This window comes from Epinephelus moara, chromosome 21 (genome assembly GCF_006386435.1).
Source record: "Epinephelus moara isolate mb chromosome 21, YSFRI_EMoa_1.0, whole genome shotgun sequence".
Lineage (NCBI taxonomy): Eukaryota > Metazoa > Chordata > Actinopteri > Perciformes > Serranidae > Epinephelus > Epinephelus moara.
In genome coordinates, this window is record NC_065526.1 from 23,152,686 (window position 1) to 23,179,145 (window position 26,460).

The window sequence follows — 26,460 nt, forward strand, 5'->3', positions numbered from 1 at the left end:
GTGTCCATCCCTTTATGACCACAGTGTACCCATCTTCTGATGGCTACTTGCAGCAGGATAACACACCATGTCACAAAGCTCAAACCATCTCAAACTGGTTTCTTGAACATGACAATGAGTTCACTGTACTCCAATGGCCTCCAGGGTCACCAGATCTCAATCCATTAGCGCACCTTTGGGATGTGGTGGAACGGTAGATTCACATCATGGATGTGCAGCTGACAAATCTCATGTCAATATGGACCAAAATCTCTGAGGAATCTGCCACAAAGAATTAAGACAGTTCTGAAGGCAAAAGGGGGGTCCAACCCGGTAGTAGCAAGGCCGGTGAGTGTCATGAAACTAGTGATTAATGTACAGATAACAATCAACTAGATTATGTTTGATAGTGAAGATCTTAAGATTGAAGGAGTGCCTGTTTTGCTTGATCTCTACAGGGGTTCAAATATGTTTATCCTCGATGAACATCAGAGTTTTGCAGATTCCATTAGGATATGTTCAATGCATATGTGTTTTTTGATTTATGACACTGGGAGGGATGAGAAGGATGCATTTTTTTATGTAGAATGCACCATTATAGTGCTAGGGGCATTTAAACGCACAAAAAGTAGTAGATACTTTGACACCCACACCATTAATGCATCTGCTAATGTGCCTGATAAACCATATATACAGTATATTTCCATGGAATCAGTAATTTCATGAATTAATAATGGTTACTTAGTCCCATCATGTTTGCAACATACTGGGCAGTTCAGTAGTTTAAAGTTCACTGTATCTAAAAGGGGTTTCACAGTTTATTAATCATGAAGGCATATAGTAGGGGGTGGGGTTGAAGTAAGTACTGTGCTGCAGTGTACAACAGCGAAGCACTGGCGCTGATATCGTCACTGCTTAAGACTTCTCTACAAGAGGCAAACCTCTTTCCGCTTTGCTTCAAATACCAAGTCATAAAAAGTTGCACTTGTCGATTGCAGTATTGGAAAATCTGATTTTAAAAAACGGAAATGGAATATATAACTCAATAAATAAGAGGGTATAAAATGTCAGCGGGCAGTCTTTTCTATCACTGACCATTTAGAGGGATTAAAAGAACAAACCTAGCAAGTCTGCCTCAGGGGCAAAAGGTGAGTCCACCAACCGGATGAAAACAAATGGACAGCCAGTTGATGGGAAGAGCAGAGGCAGCGGAGGTGGAACTGGTTAAATCAATCTTTCATTTCGTTTCCACCAATATGCTGTGCGGTGATTGGGGTCAGAGTGACAGGCAGGAATGACCCCCCCACCTTCCTCCCCTCCCATCTGTCTTAACACATACACATGCCCACACACACACCCATTTCTGCTGTCAGACCGGGCTTTGTCTTTTGTGTTCAGGTTCCTGGGGAAAACGCCTGTGGTTAGGGTTTACGCACAGGAAGAACACAAGCCCTCATTTACCGACGGGGACGCAATCTCTACTGGAGCAGCGGGAGGTTACCAAGGTGATTCTTCAACTTCAACACTCCCCAGATGGCCCGTGCGGCATTGTCATTTGTCGCTAAAAACCTGCATGTGTCGCACTCAACTCAGGGTGTTACCCGGAGTGTAAATCAATGTGAAGCGCTTGACTTTGTGAAATGGCTGCTGCGTTTTCTGAGCCACCTACTTAGGAGATGTATGGGATCTAAGATCTAGCTATCTAGGCGGGGGAATACAGGATATAAATCGCAGCCTTCCTGACATTCCTGTCCTTTAGTTGAAGAGCAGACGCAGAAATGTTCTTGAGTTAGAGTTATACAACGAGACTGAATGAGTGCTTCCTGGACGCCGAGCAAGGGGAATGGGACATCTATAATTCAGCAAAAGGATGGAGAAAATCTGTGACAAAAATTACAGCAGATAGACCATGAATAATTAAACACGGGGAATAGAAACATTTAAAGACCTTGAGAAGCATTTCAGTTCAAATTTAAAAACAGCAGAAAAAAAGGATCTTGCCAAGCCTGACTAAACTACAGCTATTTATCATTCTCCCGAGGCTCAAGAGTTGAGGATACAAACAACCTCGATGATAATTGTTTGTGAGGAGCTGGAGAGGCAGCTCTGGAGTAGGAGGAGAATGAGTTTACTTGGATGTCACCAGAGTATCGTTTGTGCACATCTGTTCTCAGAGTCTCGATTCCTTCGTGTTTGGGGAATAGATAGATGGAGTGATGGAGATGAGGGAAATAATAATAATGAAACGGCTATAAATTTAGAGTCTCTCTCACTCTCCTTTCCAACAGCAGTTGTTTGAAGACGTGTCCTTGAGAAGAACGCAATTTGCCTTTTGCATAGCCAATATCATAGAACACAATTCACCATTCTACCTCCAACTGCCTGTGATAAAAAGACTTTTATTGTGGTCCTCCTATAACCTTCCTGCACACCACAAACTCAATCTCCCCTGTTTTCTCTGACTGACAAAAGAACACAAATTCAATGGGCCTCAAACCAAGGCTTTTCATTCGCCTCGCCTCAGACAATATATAAACCCTATAGGTCACATGACTGCCAGCTATTGTGGCCGACAAACCAGACCAATGTTATCTGAGATGGTGAGGTGAAGTGGCTTTCTATTCATGCCTTGAGGCAATAATAGCATTAATTAGACACATCAAACCGAGCAAACAATTTCCTTCTAGACCCACAAAGACAGCTCTGCTCAATCTCAGCCGTAAAGGGGGAAAAAAGGAACCATCATAAACGGTTAAACCTCACCGAGGCAATCTGCCCTGTAGACATGCATGACGTTATAGAGGGGAAGAAATAGCAGTTATAGCTGACAGATCATCATTCTACCTTTGTTAATAAAATGTTAAAGCTGGGTTAGACGAGAATTGGCAAGGCAAAATATACTGACACGGTTAAAGGGGAACACCACCTAAAGTAAGAATATCAGTACATTATTTCCATGGCCCAGGATGGTTTAATCAATATTTGTGAACATGAGCTACTCTCTCCCAAAGCCAGAAACCAGAGAAGTTAGTGATGTCATAGGGTATAAAGTCTGGCCTTTATGTCCAAATTAGCTTTATTCTTTTGTGGTGTTCTCAGTTGTGACACAGAAAAATGTACCCATATACTCAGAACATTCTCCTGGGTGCTCTCAGTGTCATCGATAACATCTTTACCAATTCACTGTCTATGGAGCAGCTCCAGACTTTACACTTGATGACATCACAAATTTAAGTTTTAGCACTCTAGTTTTCGATTGGACCGCAGAGGTGAGGCCAGCAATGTAAACACAAAAGTGAGTGAGTGAGTGAGTGAGTGAGTGAGTGAGTGAGTGAGTGAGTGAGTTACACCATTGCCCGAAGTGACTGATGACGTCAGTGTTGGCATTTCCCCATTGGCTGTTGCTCTTTCAAAAATAATGGGTGCTGACAGGCTGACAGAGCCGTGGACACTGACAGTCCTGTATTACTGTATTCCTCATTTTCACACACTCTTGTCACTCATCACACGTTGCAATGAGTGACAATTTTTTTCGAATCATTTTCTGTAAACACTGTAAAGTTAGCATTAAACCATGATAAAATTAACAAGCTAGTTAGCTAACTAGCCATCCATCCATGGGCTAATTGCTTGTTTTAAGTGAGATTTATACTTGTGGCCTATGTTGTTGTGAGCATTTATACTTGTGCAGTGGTGTGTGTTTGTGACACTCTGCAGTTAAACCTCCAAAACACTAGTCTGCAGTGGGATTTTTGTGAAGTGCTGTAAAGTTTATTTGATTCAAAACACACCCAAAACACACTTTAATTAAACATGGCTTAATAGAGACTATTCTTCACTTACTTTACTATAACTCGCAGCATTCACAGACAAAGCACTTGTCTTTATCTGGACACATTTTCCCCACAAATACAACATGCTAATGTTTTTAGCACAAGCCTATGGCATTTTACATTGTATAAATTTGCCTTGCGGCTAGCAGCCTTTTCCTCTACTCATATGAAGCCAGGAACAACAGTAACATTTAACAAAGGTAATGTTACAGAATTCAGCTCCATTGCAACTCATTAGGTTCACAGAGAAAACAACTGTCCTATACTAAACACGTTTTCCAAACAAATCTACCATGTTAATGTTATTAGCACAAGCCTATGGCATTTTACATTGTATAATTTAGCCTAACGACGAGCGGAGATCTCTTCTGCTCATATGAAGCCAGGATAAATCCCGAAGTATAAATCCCTGAAGGATAAATCACATATAAGACTTAAAATGCTATTTTGTGGAAGTTACATTTCTGGCTATGGTGTAGGGTACGGCATAGGCTTTACATTGATGCAGAGCCTACGCTGTATGTATGGCGTCGATTTGATGCAGAAGTATAAATTCCGCATTAGACGGAGGGGAGAACGGATTACCTCATCCCTTTGTTAATGTAACAACCATGTCTGTATGACACAAGCCTTAAATTTATTTCAAGATATTTTTTGGCCATTTTGCCTTTAATGGACAGGATAGGTAAGTGTGAAGGGGGAGAGAGAGAGGGGGGATGACATGCAGCAAAGGGCCACAGGCTGGATTCGAACCCGGGCCGCTGCGGCAACAGCCTTGTACATGGGGGGCCTGCTCTACCACTAAGCCACCGACGCCCCTAATCAAGCCTTAAATTTATTTAAATGTTACTATTACATGTTACAATGTCAGAATGGGTGCTGCCACCGATATGGGGAGAAAGTGGAAACGACACACTGTTTGAAACTGAAGTAAATATTACGCGTTAAAAGGTCAGAACGGGTGCCTCCACAATGACAATAGTCTCCTTTTGGTAATGGATGCCAATATAGGATGTTTTTCAAACTATCGTTATTGCATGCTCTGATAGTGGCAAATGGCTGCGCAGCCTCCACCAGTAACGTGGGGATGTACATACCGAGGAAGGGTTGTGTTATATGATCAGTGGGTACAGCACCACAGTAGGCAGCTCCCTTCTGCTGTGTGACTGTGTCTAAGTGTTCTGTTCTTCATTTTAACATGTATTTACATGAATTCTTGGGTTGGACCACATGGGGTCTCGCCCTGAAAGCAAAAGCCAAGGCAAACATGACTGGTGACTGCTGGCCACTTCCTGTTTCAAATTAAAAGCCCTCCAGCATTTCATACATGACCTGTATACTAGGCTTTGAGCTAGTCTTGTTTGATTTGGGAGAGAGTTTTCTAACATTTTTGGATTGTCTTTGTCCATAGCAATAATACATATTGATTTTGAAAATGGGTGTAGCTCTCCTTCAAGTTCAACTTGAAATAATGAATGCTGAAGGCACTACCCTGTTTAGAAGGCTAACAATGCATCTCACAGCTTAAAATCTAGACCCCCTTTTAGCAAACAGTACGTATTGTCAACCTGCATCTCTGTCCTTGGATGTGACAGCTATGCAGCATCTTTTGTCCTCTGCTTCTTTTATTCTTTAAGTATACAGTTTCTGTAAATATACAAAACAAAAATTCCTCCAAAAGAAAAGGTCTCACACTTTACTTTCACAATTTGTGGACATTGGGGAGTCATGCTTTTCCAAATTCAACACAGGTGAAGTAAATTTGCCAGTTTTTTCACTAGAGCTGGACACAATTCCTGAGGGTAAATAAGAATACTCGCAAAGACTCTATACAAGCGGTACCAAGCCCCAACTGTCCTTACATTAAGCCAAGTCATTAAATCTCCTTGTCTATCAAAGCTAACCTTTTCCTGACAAATTAAGAACACGTTGGGAAAAAGGCCTTTTATACTGTAGATTGCACTTTTCAAAGCCTTTTTTTTTTGACAGCTGAACAATGGCCGAAAAAAGGAATGACATTAACTTACCATTATTCATTACTTGTAAGGTTTAAAAGTGGAGATGGAGAAAGAACAGGTTGATTTTTCAGTAACTGGAATCACCAGACGATTAACTGTACAGCTTATATGCTTATATCATTCTGATCATGCCCAATATGCTTTTACAAAAGGGCAACAATACAGATCTACACAGAAACACCAATTTAGTTCATGTATTTCATTCTACGTAGAATAACTTCCTCTTGGTATACTGCACCAAGACTGTATTGCTCATACTGTATGCAGTTACAGGTATGCATTATATGAAGTGACACAATGTACAGAATAATGGTTTAAAGCAGTGGTTCCCAATTGGTCCGGCCAGGGGGTCCAGATTTCTCCTTAGTCATTAGTTCAAGGTCCACAAAGTTTAATCAGTTCAGTGTCATACTTGCATTTGACCATGTCATGAGCTAGTTTGCTCTCCATTCAGAATGAGCCCATGACCCACCAGTTAGGAACCACTGGTTTAAAGGGTCATTCTAGCCATGGTAAAAACTATACCTTTTTCAAGTCTTAGCTGACAATTGATCCATCTGAACTGTATGTCTACATGAAGAAAGTTTTATTTTAGTAACAGATGTGGTGGTGAAAAGGCCTAGAAATACTTGACCCTTAAGGTCAACTTAGAAGCAAAACATGTTTATTAAAACTGAGGAACCCTGAATGGTCTCACTCTGGGGAGAAGTCTTAGAGCAGTGTGTCCTGGCAAACATTGTGATGGAGAAACATTGTGATGGGGAAATAGATGTTGTTGGCAGAAAAAAAGTGTGGTAGAACACCAAGTAAGATGAAGATAAGTGCAAGTTCTGGAAACAGCAGGAAATCACACCCACACACACATACACACACGGAAAGTTAGGTATGTTTATGTGAGGAGGAGTATAAGAATGTTGGGTGAACTGCTTTACAGGGCTGTCTCATTGTTGCGGTATGTGAAGTTGTAAGCTGTGTCTTCAATAAAATTCCCACGAAAGGCTGTGAATCGACCCCAAGTCATATGAGTTGTTTTTCAACACAGATTACAAAAAAATTATGAAAAACATGGCCACATTTTAAGATAATGAGGTAAACGTATGTAAAAATAATCCTGTGAGCAACAACCTCAGCTTTCAGACTGTTGTGAATACTCTGTTACCAACTGTTTTTCCACTGTCTAGACAAGCTGACGTCAGCTTGTGTTGGATTTCTTCATATGGTCATCTGTTTCTGGCAGGCTACATCTACATTATGTAGCCTGCATTGCTACATGTAGCTACATGCTAACATCTTGGTTGCAATGATGTTCATTTTTTCCCTGATTTTGTATCATATTCATGCTGACACATGTCCAGTTGATTTTTTGGAAGGGGGGGCTTAAACAGAGGTGCTAAAATGAAGCATCTCAGACAGACAGGGGATACAGGTGTTCCAGACAACATGAGGAAAATGAAGTGATTTTGATCCTTAAAGCATGTAAAGAAAATGAGCCTAATCTCTCCAATACAGGAGCAGGTATAACAAAGTAAGATGTTAGCGATGGTGACAAGTGGTGTGTAAAAAAAGACTGAAGAGTTTTTGGAGAGACAGTCATGTTATTAGTATTTTACTTAAACTGGAAGGTGTCTGCCTCGGCATTTTTATTAAAGCCTCTGATGTACATACAAGAGTTTCGTTGCAGCCACTCTGGTGTCTGTCTTGTGCATCAGACACTTTGAAAAATATTTGGAATTTCATTTTTTCAGTCAAGAGGCACCAAATTGTATTTTTATTCCTTAGCATGTTTGGAAAGCTTTATTACAATATTGCTTCATTGAGCATGGCTGCTGAAATGTTTGTCCTTGTACAAGTTTCACTGGCATGCAAAGTATTGTATTGCACATGCAGTGAGAGCTTTCTGAATGCACGTACTAACAAGCACATATTTGATTAAAATGACCTTTCATGAAGTTGTGTTTAATAAATTCCTTGCTTGGTACAGCCACTTCATGCACAGTCTGACAGCTGACATTGTTGAGAGGAAAAATAACATGTTTCTGAATAAATGTAAAACTTTTATGAGAAGGGGCATGCTGGAAAAAAAAAAAGCTGGAAAATTGGCTTAACATTCGCTGTGGCAACTTTCGCACTTGTCCTTCAAGTTGTTATGTTCCAGCACCAATGTCACTGTAACAAATGATTGTGCTTGGCAAATAAAGTGATTCTACCATTACTACCATTTTCATGTTGCCAGACGCTGCTGTCATTCTTCTGCCTTTGCATTAAAACAGACCTGGTCCTTCACAAATTAACCAGGAGGCTAAATGCAAATAACCAACCTTGGTATGGGTGAACATAATTGCGCAGCTCCTCCCTGCTCTCCACTGTTGTAAACGAGTATTTAAGGGAGGGCTGATCCCTGATTAACGCTCATTCCCCCGTGTTTAATAGCACTCAGTGCAACAGAATGGCAAAGTAAAAAACAAACAGATGAGACTACTCCCACGTGGTACCGGAGCGCAGATGGAGACAACTTATAGACGGAGATGTGGACTTGGCAGAGGCTGGAGTCTGAGCAGGTGTTGGGACCCAGCATGGACATCGTGTACTGACATTTTTAAAGCGCCCGAGAGCCAGCGAGACAGCAAAGGCCATAGGGTGGAGATGAGGCACACAGGACAGACTGTTCTTTCACCATGGAAACTAGTATGAAATTATCTCTGTGTGCCTGTGTACCCCTAACTCAAACAACTGAGAGCTGATCGATTTAGACACTGTCAAAAGTAGCATAACTAACAGTCTTCAGCAGAAGTAGGATTACATAAACAAATATTAGAATAGCTGTTTTATTCGAGTAACAAAATGTTTCAAATGCTTCTAAAAGTAGCGTGAATCCGTGTTCAAAATGTGTCTGTGACCGTTATTACCCAAAGCAGATTACGATGTGAAGATGCTGGATAATACTTTTCCACACTGACAGAAAGTACAACTCCGACTGCAGAGGAATAGTTGTTTAAGGCTCGCTTATCTGCCGTCCTAGTGTGGGCTGGAAATGGTTTCTCAGTGTGAGATGGTTTCTCAATAGTGTTGCTGAAATGCAGGGCACCCTGCTGTGATCCTAGGGCACCACCTGATAAAACAGTGTCTTCCTTCAAGTAGCACTTACCAAGCGTGGAGAACTCTGAAGTGGTAAACAACTTCACACAGACACAAATTTCACATGGCAGAGGAGTATGGTTACCAAATGCTTTTCTCTTTTAGCTTTTTAGCTTGGCGAGTAATTTTGGCCAGTAGGAAAATGGGGTGGTGGAAGGGGGGGGGATAACAAATGTTAACAAGCTGTGAAATTCAACATCGACGGACGAAAGACATGAGGATATGCAAAAGCAAAATGTTGTTTGAATCATTCTGCAAACCCTTGAAACCCACAAATAACCCCCTCAAGCAATCACAGAGCCTTGGATACGGACATTCTTTTGATGTTCACTAGAAAAGTAATGGAAGTGCTTCATTGGAAAAAAAAAAAACCTTTCAAAGCTGCCCCTGTCTACCTCCTGCTTCTGAATTGAATTGGTGGCGTCCTTGCATTATACATTCCCTATTTTACAGAAGATTGAATTAAAACATCCTTTGTCATCAGAAACATTGCTCAGTTTGCGAAGTGACCAAGGCATGGCTATGAATAATTATGTGAGAGACTGTGCTCTAAAGTGGCCACAGATTTTCATTAGCGCCTCCAGACAGCAGTGCAGGGAGAGGGGGAGTGAGTCTGCGGGCCTGCCTGTATCAACAGTGATGTATCACACAGCCCTGTGAGTCTTAACCGTTCAATTAGGAGCTCTGCTGAGGCCCAGCCTGTCAGTAGGAAAGACCAGCAGAGTGCCGGACAAGATCAAGAGCTGCTTCCTCAAACACACTTCAGGAGCCGGGGCCATCAATCTCCCCGACTGTGACCGGCAGGGTGGCCAAGGGGGCAGGACCCCCACAGAAGCTGGGCCTGGCTCAGAAGGCTGCACAGGTAGGGTCATTCATCCCTATCAGCCAGACTAAAAATGAATAAGCCCATGACCTTCACAGTGGGGAGAGGGGGTTACACCCTGGGCAGGGAGGGGAGAAAAATCTCATTTTCATCAGCATTTCTCTGGACACCAAACAGCATTAGCCGGGGGAAAATGCTGAGGCTAGGTTTGTTTTGTTCCCCGAGTTGGCATCCTGGTACAGCATGGGAATTTAGCTGGTTAATGTTGTGAGAAGGGCAATTTGTACAATATCATCAGGCGTTCTCAAAGTGTTTATGTACATGTTGGAGTCTGAACACCCACAGTAAAGCGGCAATGTAACGACCCAAATTTAAGGTGCCACTCTGCCTCACACATGATATCAATCTGCGTCGCTGATGAATTAAGAAGCTCGCAGGGACTTTGGAACGAGAATTAACCCAAATAAACAAGTAGTTATCGAGTTAACCATGTGGTAGGGCAGTTTTCAGCTCTATGTCTGGAGCCAGCCATAAATCATATCAATTATTGTGACACACAGCTGTTCCCAACAGCAACCAAAGTTAAAAGAGTTTATTTAAAGTTGTTGATATTCCACTGGTTCATAGGTGTTATCTGTTTTCCTGTAATGCTATAAAAGTATGCACAGCTCTAATTGTTCCAGGTGTTTAGGTAGGATACATTACTTAGAAATGAGACAATTTATGTCCATATGCCAAAAATGTTAATGAAGATCTATAGGTGGAAACAATGAAAACACAGAGGGCTTCGTCTACGATACAAAAATAATTACCTATGTAAAATGGCAGTGATATATGTTGGGCAATTGTGAGCTGCAGTTATTTGCTTCAAATGCAATGAGGCTTTAGAGGAAACACAATGGAGCTTTACCAACAATGGAGCCCTGATGGCTATTTATTGTATGCAGGGGGTGATTTGTAAAAATAGGAATCTTTTTGAAATGCTTTGTTTGTAAAAGTAAATTAGGGATGCTACATACTCAAATACAACAAGCCTGAGGCAATAATAATAAAAACTGCTGAATGAATGGATTGCTTGAACTGCTCTGACCACCCTTTCCCACAGAACTGTTACAGTTTCCAGTTTCTCTCTATTTTGTTCACTATTATTCTCTGTTGTATCCGTGAGTCATTGTGTTGGGACCGTGCAAAGTGCTGACAGCGAAAGTGAACCCTGTTTTACTCAGTTTCACGATCGCAAATTATTTTTGCAACAGATATCAAAAGCTCCATACACTGCTCTTCCCTGGGCATCACCTTTGATGTGTAATTGACAGGTCATTATCAAGCTAGAGTTGAGAGAGGGCTGCTGGCCCACTCCAGTGTTGTGTTGCAAGGCCTGTTACAGGAAGAATACGACTGGATTGTTGACAATAAAACTTCAGAGGAACTTTTTCCAAGTGAGAAAGAAAAAAAGGCACAATGCCTGTTTCAGACAAGAATACAAAATTTGGTATCAGATCGAGTTTCATCAAATGAATTGTGAATTGGCAGAGATACTACATTTGTTGCCTGTGACCTATACCTGCTAGCGGTGGTATTCAGTTCGTCTAGCTCAAACATACAGTAGGATGTCATTGTTATTAGGCATGCAACAATTTCATTACAGAACACAATGAAAAACACTCACAATAAGTTGATTGAGGTAAATTTCCATTATCAGGATAATGGTGAATATCATGTCAGGCTGCTGGGCAAACAACAATAAAAGACACTCTGCAAAAATAGGTTGCATATGCACAGACCTAAAATAATCTTCATCAAGCATCAGCACATTTCATATGAAAGAAATAATGCTATCTGAAGTAGCTGAAAAGCTTGGCCTTGTAAGATTTGCTTCCACTTAAAAGAATGTTCACTAAATACAATGCAATTGAAATATCAGATTCTTAATAACATGCAAGGTAACGTCATTCAAGTATGTTTAAGTGCCATCTAAAGCCCAGTTCAGACTAAAGATTTGCAACAAGACAAGTTGAAGCATGCAATTCCCTGCAATGCGCTGTTCTGCAACATTCTAAAATTCTGCTAGTTCACACCAATGCAACTAGATGAGATGGTGTATCATCTCTATGCAACAACTCTCTGTACTTCAGTTCTGATTCACAGCTTTTCAGGCCTATTTTGTGGCTGAATATAATTTGTAGCTTCTTAACATATGAATGAGGATAGTGATAGTGACATACTGGCTACAGCTGCATTTGTAGCGGCGATGGAACAGCGAAAAAACATGAACAAAACCAAGCAGATGGACTGTATTCATAATAAATACGCCACAATAATATAAATACCCACCGCCAATTAATCAGTAGCAGTGACCCATCGTCAGACACCGGCACATGTGATGACAGAAACGGAGGGCTCGGCGGGAACAGAGCACCTGCCGCAGCAAGCGAACACGCCATCTGCGGTCATTCTGGCTTGACCAGCGTCTGCTGGCCTTACGTTCTAAAACTAGCCGCTGGCGATTTGACTAGCTGAGTTGCAGGTGACATCTTTAGCCGGCTTGTCTTGAGCTCTGATGGTCAGTTCATACCACTCAACTTTTCTCTGCAACATTCTAAAATTCTGCTAGTTCACACCAATGCAACTAGATGAGATGGTGTATCATCTCTATGCAACAACTCTCTGTACTTCTGTTCTGATTCACAACTTTTCAGGCCTATTTTGTGGCTGAATATAATTTGTAGCTTCTTAACATATGAATGAGGATAGTGATAGTGACATACTGGCTACAGCTGCATTTGTAGTGGCAATGGAACGGCAAAAAAACATGTATGCCATTATAGCACATGCACATAGCAAGCATAGCCACATGGGTCTCGTATGCTTTGAAATAGTTTGAATTACATACTTCTTAATTTATTTTGTATCTTATAAAAACGTCCTCTACAATCCTGGCATGTGCCTCTGTTAAAAAAAGCCAGCATAAACCAGGCACAACCTCTAGTTGATAGCTTATCTTTTAATATGCAATTGCAATTGCTCCTTGCAGCACATTTCTCATTTGAAAATAAATGTCTGAATCTCACTGGGCTTTCTACCTAGTCCTAGTTCACATTAAGGCTTGAGGGAAATCTGTAGACTTTAGATAGTTTAGATTATGTTACACATCTATATCTACAACAGGATGTATGAGTTGTTTTTAAGCCTGTTCATGCAACACTGCGAAACAACATGATGCATAATTTCCCTAAAATCCCAGTGGTGCTGCGTAAGTAATGGTATTGTTGGCCTCACCTGCACATCTGGTCCTGGCCCTCAGAGGGGGTCCGGGGGCTCCGGTGCCTCCCTCCAGAGGTCTGGTCAGCAAAACGCTGATCTCGTACTCTGTGTCTGGATCCAGGTGGCCAATCTTGTGTGTGGTCTTGTCTACGGGCTGCAGGTCATACATGGTGCCAGACACAGTGCGATATTCCACCTCCCTGTCGATGATTGGGCCGTCCCCATTGATGGAGTTGGCGTTCAGCTGGATCCAAAGGTAAGTAGCACCAACGGCAGTCAGCTGGGGAGGAGCAATTGGCACTGGGGGCTCTGTGAGAACAAAAAGGTTTTGTCTGATGTTAGATGAACATATTATAATAGTGAAATAGTGGAAAGTCTTGATAATAGGGAAAACAATTATGTTTTTTTTAATTTGTGTAAGAAGTGTTGACGTTCCCACAACAAAATGGTGCATAAATGCATGTACCAAGCAAACAAGATGCTCAAAATCAATTTCTTCAGTCAAAATCCTTGTGAAGCACATGAATACACATCTTCATGTTTCCAAATAATCAAGGTATTTAAGAAGAGCCACGTAACAATCAATAGTTCCAGCTCAGTGGGGAATCTCATCATCGGTAGTAAACTGACTAAAGTCAGCCAAACCTTGGCGAATGCTGCTCCCATTGAACAATGTATTGATTTCAATCAGAGGACCTCTATGGAAAAGCCTCTGTTAATTGACAGCTACTGTAGTTGTCATCTCTGTCGTCTGATTCAGAAGCTGGTTTAATGTCTCAACTCATGACAACTGTGGACATTTGCTAAAAACCTACTGAGTGGAAAGCCTACAACACAACTCCACAGCGTGTTACCTATGCTGACTTACTTTTACAACATAATTCAGTCTCCAACAAATTAATGTGACTGTCATGTAAAGGTATTGTAATAACTTTGTCAGTGAATGTCTTACAAATGTGAACGTTCTGTCTGACATGTTCAAGAAAAGTGTAATGCAGTCAGCACTGCTAAAACAAAAGAGCTGCATATACATGGAAGTTGTACGAAATGCATTTGGGTGTGTATGCTCTGCACTTGTTGCTTGCATAAATAATTTCCCCTCGGGGATCAATAAAGTATTTCTGATTCTGATTCTGATTCTGATTGTTTTGGGTGTGCAAGTTTCACTTCTTCTTATAAACAACAAAGTCGTTCTATGTGCAGACATCTCTATCTGATCTGAAGTGCAGCTAAACGTTCCTTTAAATTTTATAGATATAGGTATAGATATAGATTCCTGACACTACCCCACTGATCAACAGGTGGCAATAACCTGCCAAGATTTTCTGCAAAGCACGAACAGAGATGGGGAAGAGGAATACAGCAAGCTGGGAAATATGGATGTAAACAATGCTGGATTTAAAATACTTAATTTTGCGAATGTTCTATAAAGACGGAAATGCACGACATGTTTTTTAGACCTCAAGGATACACAAATTGAGCACAGCGTTAGTTCAGGCAGGACACGATGTCAAGCTCAGCTCATATCCCAGCTACATCAGCTGATCTCAAACAGCCAATCAACTGATGGAGCAGCTGATTGATGGAAGGAGTCAGCTGATAGATCATATGACTCCTCTCTATGCAACCAAATGGCGAATTTAAACTGCTCTGGTCTGCCCACTGTTGCTGCTTCCTCTGCAAGCTGCTCTGCAACCTGCCTCCACCCCAGCTCCTCCTTTTCATGCTGTGTCTGACTTATCAATGTCGTTTCTGTTTGTCATTAATACCGGCTCTGTTCTGTTCCCGAGAGGTCTTTGCTTCTGCTCTCCCTGCCTCAGGCTTTCCATGTAAGTGCATGGAAGGGCAGAGAGGTTTACTCTCTCTGCCTGAGGCTTTCCTCATTTGCGCGTGGAAGGGCAGAGAGGTGTGCTCTCTCCACCTTAGGCTTTCTGCATTGGCCTAGGAAAAGCAGAGAGGCCCCAGAACAGATCCATAATACCAAATTTAACACTGCAAATGGAAATAAAGTTTTCTTTGACTAAAGCGTTCCTAACTAAAATCCATTTTGGTAAGTTACACTGAAATAAAACAACTTTCTTTCACTTCTTTTTGTTTATAAGAAACCTCCACAGGAACCCTTTACAGAGACCTATGCAACATTGAAGGAGATCTTTTACTTTTACTTAACCTATTCAACTTTTCTAGGATGTCTAGATATATGATAACTGTCATCTGACTCCAACCAAATGACTTATTTGATGGGATGTCTATAAGCCAATCAAGTGTTCTACATCATCTAAAGTGGACTTGGTAGAGCCACGCTCCCCTTTTCAACAATCATGGCCATCTGTGAGGCTTAGAGGAACTATTTATCATATTGTTAAAGCACATAATTTATGTTTGAACCATTTTAAAAGCAAATATGAAATGTTATACAGGTAAAAAAAAATCCATGTGAAAAATTTATAGCTTCTTCTCAGGATTTGTGGATCTGAATGTCTGGGAAATGAATGGGTAAATACTGTTTACTGTGTTTCCAGAATTACACAGTGATTGGCTTTTGTATTAGTGATGTACCCAATTTATCTTGCTTGCTGTATGTTTGAATCTTAGATTTTGGGGAAATGTGCAGACATCACGTCCTTAAAGTGATGTAAATAAAGCTCTCTACTGACAAATTTTGCACAGATTCAAGTCAGTATAGTCAAGGTCAGACATTTTAGGGGACGTAAACAAAAGAGAAACACATTTTTTAGTGGTAAAAGTATGAATATCAAACATTACAAGTAAAAGTTCTGCATTAAAAATGTTACCCAAGGGAAAGTATGTATCATTAGCATTATCAGCAAAATGTACTGTACTTCAAACCATCAGAGTAAAAGTACTAAATGCAGAAATACACCCCATCTGAGTGGTATTACTGAAGCATTGACAGGTAAGCAGCAAATGTATGACGTCGCTCATAATAATAATATAATAAATATAATAACTATTATATATACTGTTGGGTAGTTTAATCTATACCAATGCATCATATTTTATCAGATAATCATATCTGGAACACAGATTTGTAATGTAGTAACTACAGATGTCACACAAATGTAGTGGACTAAAAAGGGCAACGTTGGTAGTGAAGTAGAACTAAGAATAGTACTTTGAGTAAATGTACTTACATTTCAGTATCACTGTTTAAAAGCAGGGCAAGAGATTTAATTATTGTGTCACAGACAGACAAATAATTGCACTTCACTGCCCAAATGTCTGGGTTTTTCAAAGTTGGAGACCTTCACAAAATGATTAAAGGCACACAATTACAACAAGGTATGTTATTTTCAAATGATAGGACACTGCAGTCTTTGGTTAATAAAGAGGAGGAAATATTCCACAGACTCTATTGTGCAAGTATTTCATGAAGGTGAGGACGTTTTTCATCAAAACTGAATATTGAAAACGGACACATTTCTGGGGCCCTTTGAACCTCCGATGTGTCAGAAATGTAAGCTCAAGTACTTTCATACAAATTTATCTCTTTCAGACCAATGTGGTGTTCAATGACAACATTGAAGATGACCTTTTCTCTGTTATGTCACCAATATTTGTCTAATCTTGCTTAAACCTTGTGCAATTTCTGGTTTAATGAGACTTCTGGAAATGTCAGACAAGTTATTTCGGCTGTAGGTATTTTCAGGATTGCATTATTATATAACCAGGTAAGAGGACGCTGCATTAACATGTGAGGGGAGGTGTTATTAAAGAAACTTCTAACACCTAGAAGGGCAGTTCTACACTTTATTATTCACTTTTTAAAGTCACATTAGACAAAAATGCTGGTCCTATTTAAAGAATTGGACACGTTAACCATCTCACCAGCATTTCTTTAAAGTCTCCAGGTGCAACCAAAACCCTGCCATCGTAAACAAAGAGCTATGACCCACAGTCGCGGCATTGCCTAGGAATCTACCCTTATCACGTACTACAATAGCTACACGTCCCAAAGGCCACGGTGAGTAGCTCTAATGAGCACACACATGTAACAGAGTAATGCCATTAGACGTCTGACTGCTTCTCATGGAGTTGTCATGGAGAGGGAGAAGTCTCCAGGCACATTAGGGCTGAGGTGTCCTACAGAGAATTGGAGGCTCTTTCTAAGCAGATGGTTACCCTACGGTGACCTCAGTCGCAGGTCCCTAAACTCCCACTAATCTAAGCTCCCAGTGTTGCTGTCAAACATCACCTAAAGCGAACCAGCTAATCCAGCGTGTCTTCTCCTGGACTTGCACGCAGAGCACCAGTCTGGGTGTTGGAGCCAGACAAAAGAATAGGGCGATCCAAAATCTGGCTTCAACCATTGGCTTGTTTTGATGGTCTTTTGTGGCCTATTGTTATGTCTTAAAAGGGATTTAACCGAGTTAAGAGGCAATATGCTCAGATTGATTTAAACAACAGAAAGCAGCACAGGCTCACTCTGTAATACCACCCCTCAAGGTATGATGGCATATTAAAATACTGGTGTAGTAATGGTGTTTGGCATTTGTCATATTTCAAAACATCAAAAGAAACTAAAATGTATGAAATGGATTTGCCAAAGTTGGTTTCAGAGAAGAGAGACCTCAGGTTTTGCTATAGTTTTTCAGCTTTTATTTTTTTCTCTTGAGAAAAGCAGATGGCATGTATGATTTGGAGACCAGATATAATTTATTTTATTGCATAATAAGTATCTTCAGTCATTCAAGAACCGAATTAAAAGTGAGAACTTTGAAAAAGAGCTCACTAAAAGTACAACTGAGTAATTTCACTGCCATAAAAAACCCAGTCCTGCCTCAAAGGCAGCAAGTGTCATGTAGGTTGATTTTATTGACACATTTGCCAACACACTCATTCTCTGATAACACCCTGTGATGCAAAATATGACAAAGTTTCTGGCTGCTGACTCAGACATGACTGATTCACAGGGTGAGAAACTTTGCAGATTAATACAAAATCAACTAATATCCACTTAAGTTATGAAACTACATCTCATGATTATCTGGTTTTATCTGTATTAATCTTGTAGGATTACCTGTGACACAGTCAGATACCGTGGGATACACATGTCCAAGCCTTTTAATAATATAATCAATCCTCCTGTTCTACAGAGAAATGCCTTTTATGCACTGTAATGCACAGATGCAGCTGCTGCCACTCAGCCCTATTTTTGCTGTTATCACATGAAACCATTTATGTAACAATACGACTAAGCAGCATGATGTATTATAGCAATAAGCATTTCATTTAACTTTGGAAACTTACTGCTTCACAAAAACAGCAGCAGCTTACAGTGATGAAATAATTCCTGTAGGTGCAGTAATCCTCTGTTCAACAGCCATAGCAAACGCACTGAAAATAACGGATTACCGGTGTGAAATACACTCAAGTGCTGGAACACTTTAGGATATTAACAACTCTGTTCCCACTGTTTAAGCCTCACGAGGCAGCTTCGCAGCAGCGGGGGCCCTGGAAAGGGCTCCAACTGAGCTTCATGCTGGCTGGAGATGGGTGACAAGCGCGCAGATGACAGTGGCGGCCATACGCGAGGGTCAGTGAGCAGCTGTTGTCATGATGTTGACCAGACAGGCAAGCGGCCCGGCGACAGCTGCGCCCTCCTCTTCCGCAGCACCTGCCTGCCCGCCAGAACGCAATAACACAAATGCACACTCATGCACAGGCGATGAAAAACGGTCACACCGGCATGCACATGGACCCAGTGCAGAGTGGCAGAGACATACTCGCAGGAACCAACATACTGGGGCTGACACTTATAGTACAGTTTTAATAGAGGTGTCTATTCCTTTATACTTACTATAACAGGTCTTAAAACTGTGAAAAAAGCTCATCAAAATTTCCCAGAATCCAAAGTGGTGACTTGACTTTGCGCTCTTGTAAACAGTCTGAAATCCATAAAGACCCTGTTATTTCTTTCTTGGGGTGGGACAGGGGATCTTAAATGGGAGATAACAGGTCAACAGTATATCCCACATAGAAGTGGTACATATTATGTGAAAGCTGGGAACCTGAAGATTAATTTGAGATGCAGCTCAGCACTGTATGCCCTGATTTTCTAGTCATAAATCTGTAATAAACATTGTGTTCTGGTAGGCGCCTATTTAAAAGTTTAGAGCAGTGGTTCCCAACTGGTCCAGCCTCGGGGTCCAGATCTCTCTTTAGTTATTAGTTTAAGGTCGAAACAGTTTAATACATTAGGGACTATACTTGCGTTTGGCCATATCGTCAAGCTAGTTTGCTGTCTCTGTCGAGTAGCTGTTTATTAGCCACTCAATCTACAACAAAAAATGGCACTATAAAATAAAAGCTATGAGCCAGAAATTCACTGTACCTAAAAATAAAGTGCGTTTTTTTAAAACTTGACACATTTGCGACTTTTGGACATTTGGACTGCAACCCACCATTTTGGGCTTAGAAAATTATGATGAAAGCATTCACATACTCAATTTTTGGGTTGATACCATTTGTTACATTGTTTTGGTGCAAAATTCAAGCATGCTTTACAACTTGAGAATTAATAAAAATGGTCAAAACCCCTCTAAAACACCACATTACGACTCCAGGACCTTGAGGAACAACACAGAAAATACATGTTGTGATGTGGTATCAAAAACTTTTGAAATTTGAAGCTTTTGTGTAGAAATTGCAGTTTTTCTGCAACTGAATGGCGAGCAAATTTGTTCTGGAAACTGCTGTGAAACCCCCTTATGGTCAATAAACCTATGAGAGCAAAACATCCTCTGAATCCCCAAAGTCTCTAATTTGTGGCTGTAAAGTCCCATGAGGTTGTGACTGCCCTAAAGGTCAGTTTAGGTTATTTTTTACAGTATGGGTCAAGTTTTAAAAAATGGTTTCACTACAGGGAAATGGCCACTGAGGGGACTAACATCATCACACATTCACAATTGAGCTCACTAAATCCAAAATCCTTTTGAGTCATACCTAATTTATGCAAGAATGTTTCGGGATGCCAGTATGCAGAAATATACAAATACAAGAGGCAAGAATAAAACATTTATACTATATGCAAACACTGCATGGTTTTGCCTCAAAGTGCATTAGATTAGCAAAAAGTGGGCATGTCTGTAAAGGGGAGACTCGTGGGTGCTTGTAGAACCCATTTTCATCCAGATATCTTCAGGTGAGAGGTCAAGGGACCCCCATGAAATAACCATTTTGTTCTTGCTTAGCCTAACTTTGGAGTGTTATTTAGCTCCCTTGCTGAGAAGCTGGCATGACATGTTAGTACCACTGGATTTCTTAGGTCTTCTAGTAATCTCAGCCTGCTACAGCTTCTTAAAGACAGGAATCGCCTGGGATCGCCGGCAGCCAGGCGGGTCTCAGGGGGTTAAATCAACACTCTAAAACCCAAATATATTTAATTTACAATAATATGACACAGAGGAAAACAGCAAATCCTCACACTTAACAGGCTGGAACCAGTGAATCTTTGCTTAATGTTATGCAAATTAATCGACTAATCGTTTCAGCACTACAACACATTCATAAGTAGCACATACTCATGCAATTGCAGACACACACGTCTGGCCACCCATTTGCTATTCACCACACAGAGAGCAATAATAAGAGCTGCCACTCTGCTCTGTTGTTAGATTAGTTAGACCTGACTCTTTATAAATCCTTCTTTCATTTGCCCGTTACATCCACTGAGCCTCGCTGAGATGCAAGAGGTCCTCATTACGTTGTGCGCTCTCCTAATTGGGCTGCTGTGAGTGAAGAATTGATCTGCTCCTGATAGGAGACGAGGTGGCCACAGGAAAATGACGAGCTTGACTGGTCGGCCTTCGATTTTTGGTGGCTATACTCATTAGCGCTGACACGGCCGCGCCTCGGCAGCCTTGACTCGGTAGCGTGGCCCAGAATACTGTGCTGGAGCTCAGCGGACGCTTTGCGGGCTCCAGGTGATTCTAACCAGGCCAAGAAAGGAGCCAGCACTTGGACAGGGAGTAATTATCCCCCTTTCAGAACCACTGGCTGCACTACAGGAGAGCCCATCACGAGGGGGGCACGGGGAAAGGGGGCTGCGCTGGCCCAATCCGTATGGCGCTCTGGAAATACATGCAGGGCGCTTCCACATAGGCGCATAAATCTGACTGAATACTGGTATGAAAGGCAGAAGTGATTATCTGGGATAATCAAGCATTCACTCTCCTCATGTTGAAGAAAAAGGCAGTGTATAGTAATGAGGGGAGGGGGGGAGAGAGGGAGCCGGTGTGTGACTGTAGCAGGCTCATAATCCACACAACCGCTCCACGGTCACTCCTCCAAAAAACGAGTCACGGAAGCGGTGAATACACATTTAAGGAGGATTTACGACTCAGACACATTGCTAGGAGGGTTAAGCACTTGTTTTATGACTGGTACGATAAGAGGAGATATCAGCCTTTTTTTATGTGTGACACTTATAACCGTGAAAACGCCTCTTTTCTCCCTGCGACGGCTTGGCTTACGTCGGAGTCATCGAGGTGTGAAATCTCTGCAGAATTTAAAGCAGGATGCGTTAGAAGATTCGATAAATGCCTAAATCTAGAAAATTATTTTAAATATTTATGACAAAGGCACTTTACACTTAACTGGTTTGTCTTGTGTAAAAATACATCTAGTAACACATTGAAAGCAGCGATCAGCAAAAATATTGCCGTCTAGCGAGTATGTGTAAGTGCGAGGATGTGCAAGTGATTGTGTTGCTGAATTTATGCACGACGGTGGTTTTGAGTGCCTCCAGTGTGTCAGTAAATTTTCTTTGAGTACACCACTGAAACCCACTGATACACTCGGGCAGAGAGACTTTATCTCCCTCTTCACTCTGCTGTGTCTGGGCCTGGCCATTCTCGCATGATTGACAGACCTCGATCTGGACAGCCAGGATTAAACCTATCAATCACATAAAGCTTGGAGACAAAAAAAAAAAAAAAGAAAGAAAGAAAGAAAGAAAGAAAAAGAAAAAATCGGGGCAGTAAATTCAATTGAGAGCACAGGGAGAAAATTGAGGTGAAGAAATATAGAAGGCCATTACCGGGCTATAGGGCTGTAGGAAAGTGAGGCCTTGCAGGATTTAGTTTCAGACGACTCCATAAATTCATATCAAATGACTGCAGGAGTGAAATATCAGTGAGGTTACTGTAAACCCTTTGTGATCTTTTAGGTGGAATTGTGCTCAGTCAAGGACAGCCTTTTCAGGGGAAGTATTAAAGTCCTCTGGATAACAAATCAACATAAAAAGCTAGTATTTTTAGCATCGCCTTAAAGGACATTTTCATCTACAAACATGCAGCATTTCCTGTTTATCTCCTGTTGACTTTGCTGAATGCATAGAGGTCATGTGGATGGAAAAACACTCCTGCTGTCTGTGCTTTGTTAGTTCAGATAGGCGGTGTTTGTGTTTCTCTTTGCTCTGGGACCAATACTCACGTTTTATGGTTAGTTCTCCATAATTGGACACTCCAACCCCTCTGTCTGAGTGGACGATGCAGCGGTAGCGGCCCGAGTCGCCCTTGGTTGTGTTCTCTACATCAAAAGTGCCTATGAAGCGCCGGTTGTTCCAAGGTTTAGTGGCTTTCATCGGGGCCTCCCGTCCACCGATGCCCTGTTTGGAACCGAGACAAAGACACACAAGTGAGCCTACAAAATGGAAAGGTTTAATAAGCAAAGTGGCCTGACCTTGTGTGTTTCAGAAACTCTGGTTGAGTGTACTCGTTGTCTGTTCTCGCGCGCGGTTGTTTGTGTCCTATCATTCCCATCGGTGGCTGATAGTAGGAATACATTTATCACACAGGAATGCGCGCACACACACACGCGCACGCACACAAACACGCAGTGGGCTCTCCCCAGCTGTCACCCCTCACAGCAGGCAGATGGGGGACATTTGTTCATTAGAAATATTTCTTCATTACTGTCATCGGGGGACTTCACTTAATGTTTGTTTTCCAGCTCCTGTGCTAATGAGGACGTGTTTGTTAAAATGATGGAGTACCTGGCAGAGGACCTTTACCCGGCGTCATGCTCCCACTGATCACATGTGTGACAGTGTGCTTAGCAGCAGAGCCGGCAGGGTTATGTCTGCCAGATGCACTACCTTCGCTGCTCAGAACAAGGTCAATTCAAGACTGCTGTGCAGCTCAGTTGTGCCGGATATAGTACACAGTATCCACAGAGCCAACATCTATATAGGTTAAGACCATACTGCGGTGATCTGAAACAACTGTGATCCCCTGCCTCCCAGACACAGAGGCCTCTGGTGAGCAGGTGGGATCTCAAACACAAGGGCACAATAACGCCATGTGTGGATGTCTTCGCCGGGAAATCTCAAATGATTTATACAGTAAACTACAAAAGCTACCTGTATTTCCTGAAGCCAACTTTTAAAAGTTACTGTAGTGCTGGCATTAGCTTTAGGTTGTTAAATTAATGACTAGGTGCCATGATATATATTAACATGATTTAACCCTCCATGGCTCCTCTTCTTCATTTCCATCTTGTCAGTTGTTTTCTCCTTTAGAGTAGCGGTTAAACTGCTCACCAGAACTATGTTTGAGGTCTGCTGTTGTGCAGTTTAAATGGACATCTGGTCACCAATCAGGAAAATTGCTGTGGTGTAACTGTTTACATTTGGCCCTATGTAATTACGGTTTAACATGTTTAAAATAACCAAGTACTCCTGCCTCATCTTCTTTCTTTTCTTTCTTGCTACCCTCTCCCTTTCACCCGGCCCCAAAGAAGTGCACCGGGCTTTGAGGACAATTTTCGTAGTCGCCAAACAGTGTATTACATCTGTCATGAGATGCCCTGTAGCATAAAGAGACTTACATGGTGAAAGTGGATACATTTTTTTGAGCGTCACAACCCCCCCAAAAATGACTCGCTTCACTTTCAGTATACTTGGAAAATCTAGAGGGGCTGCACAATTGAATCATTTTACCCCCATTCAAGTTAGCGGAGCACCAAATCCGAAGTCTCTACTGTGGAAGGAGTGCTGATCATCTGGGTAATTTTATACATGGCAGCTGAATTTTCATGCGCCACCGAGCAACTTTCATAGGAATGAACGGGGCCTCACCGCCAACACTGTGTCCAGTTCTCTTTATACATCCATGTCTGTTAACCAACAATTTGGACCCAAACATTGTAGATTATTGACGTCATTGTTTGCTGTTGTTGATAAGTTATCAGTTTATACTTTGTGTGCCATTAATTTTGTTTTACTCTCATTTTTACAACACTGTCGCCAACAGTGGTATCCAGACCACAAAATGGCTGATAGCTGTTACCATCATGCCTGATTTTGCTTGTATAAAATGTTGATTGGGTAACCCTTCCAGTTATGAAAAATATTGTTTTCCCCTTAAACCAGATGTTGATGTTACATACTTAGCATGACTTAATGGAGAACCTGCTACATTTAATGTCAAATGCTAAATTTCTATTTTTAATTATTTATTTATCTTTATTCTAATTAAGTTTATTTGCACATACATGTATAGAAAATACAGGAAAAGGAAATTAATTAAAAGTTAAAATGTTGTGCAGGAGAGGCCAAAAATAGCTTATAATGATACCTCTCCTATTAAATAAAAACAACCATACATAAAAGGAAAAGGAAGGACCGAATACTTGACCCTCAAATGATCATTCATATATCAGTTCCTCACCCCCTGTTACATCAAATTCAGGAAGGAAGTTTTGTTTTTCACATGGATCAATGGTGAAGGAAGAATCCAAAAAGTGAGAAACTCCTTGTCAGGCACTTGTTCAGTCTCAGCCACCAACGAGTAGTGTGCCTACGCTGTTTATGTGGAGTGTTTTAAATACTAACGTTTTAGTGATGACGCATGTGTTTGGGAAGTACTGAGTAAATGACTGGATAAATGAGACTTGGATTACACTGCACAAGTTATGTGAGAGTTTGTCCATGGATGTTTTGATATAGTTTTGCTGTTGTTTAACGTGGACCCCTATGAGTTCAACTGATGGCCCATATTCTCTGTTTCTGATTTTACGTTCACCGTAATGGCATACAAGAAAAACAAAGTTTTCTTCCCTGATTCAGTCTAACACGGGGTGAGTAATTGCTGTACAAATGATCATTTGGGCAGTGACGTATTCCTTTAAAGACGGCATAAGCCTGCAGTCTTCTTAGATAATGGCAACACTGCTGATCAGAAGATTACATATTCAGACAGCACGAGTACGGTCTGTTCAGTAAGACACATTTATTTCCAGAGGGCCCACTTCTAATACTGATTCCACCCTCTGATCTAGTCTTTGATCTAGAGTGGAAGTAAAAGGATAAAAATGGATCTCACCTGAAGCCAGAGGCGGAAATTGTCCCTTTTGCGTCCATTGACGGTGCAGTGAAAAGATGCAGTCTGTCCGGCGTTGACCTCCACTCCTTTTATAGTCAAGAAGTGAGGGGTGTTCACTATGGGAAAAAAAGCATATATCTATCAGACAGCTGCAGAAAAGTCATATAAGATTACAACTTCACGAAAATGGGTTTGTACTTAATGAGATTTAATCACCAGAGCTGTGTGCTGGAGTAGCGTTTAAGATCTATGCTCCTATGTCCACAGATTTCACTGTTACTGACTTTGTAACTCTTGTGCCAAGATTTGTATGCACAATTGGAGAGCTGAGAGAGGTGGGCTTGAATGGATAGTGCTCTTTATTACACTGTCTTATACCCCCTCAGCGCCGGAGGCCAGCATCACTTTGTGAGGAACATTCCACCTAAATCCTTAAAATGAGACACCAGAGGCCGATCCTGCACCGACCCAAAACCCAATTTCTGCTGTCTTTAAACTGCATCCTTTCATTGATTGAGGGGATTTTTCCAAAAGCATCATTCTCTTCTCTAACCCTGCTCATTATCAGTATGCGCACTGACTGGGATAGTCCACAGAAAGTAACTTATGTAGAACATTTTTGATTAGTACCGCTATTCTGCATAGAAAAATAGGGCAATTCAGTGGAGCGACCTTGATTCGAAACATAACCAAATCTCTAAAGACTTGGCAAAAGCTAATTCTATCACTTTCATCATCAAGACTTTCACTTCTACTTAATATTTTACAACCTCGTCTTTGAACTACACCTCCTTTATAACTTTGTCCTGTCAATCCATCCAGTGCCAAAAAAGACAAATCTATTTTTCTCTTCGCTAATGTCTTCTTTAATGATGCAAGGAGAAGCAGACCACCCAGTGGCATAATCACACCTTTGTGCTAGATATTCCACATGGTCGTATAAATAGAAAATGAATTGGCTGCGCTCCGCTGAGGAGTCACTCTGATCACTTTGCTTATCACTCAAAGAAACCCAATTGCCACTGAGCGGGTTATTGATCCGCTCACACTTTTGCGCATTT

General features: G+C 41.3%; 1 protein-coding gene across 1 annotated transcript in view; it reads right to left on the reverse strand.

The window, feature by feature from the left end:
* Positions 1-26,460, reverse strand: part of LOC126382826 (receptor-type tyrosine-protein phosphatase mu-like) — a 224,656-nt gene that overhangs the window by 121,555 nt on the left and 76,641 nt on the right. Inside the window, exons 5-7 of the mRNA XM_050032912.1 lie at positions 25,400-25,515; positions 22,509-22,683; positions 13,068-13,361 (exon numbers count right to left, since the gene is read on the reverse strand). Of these exons, the coding sequence (XP_049888869.1) occupies positions 13,068-13,361; positions 22,509-22,683; positions 25,400-25,515 (585 nt within the window). The remainder of the gene's footprint in view (positions 1-13,067; positions 13,362-22,508; positions 22,684-25,399; positions 25,516-26,460) is intronic.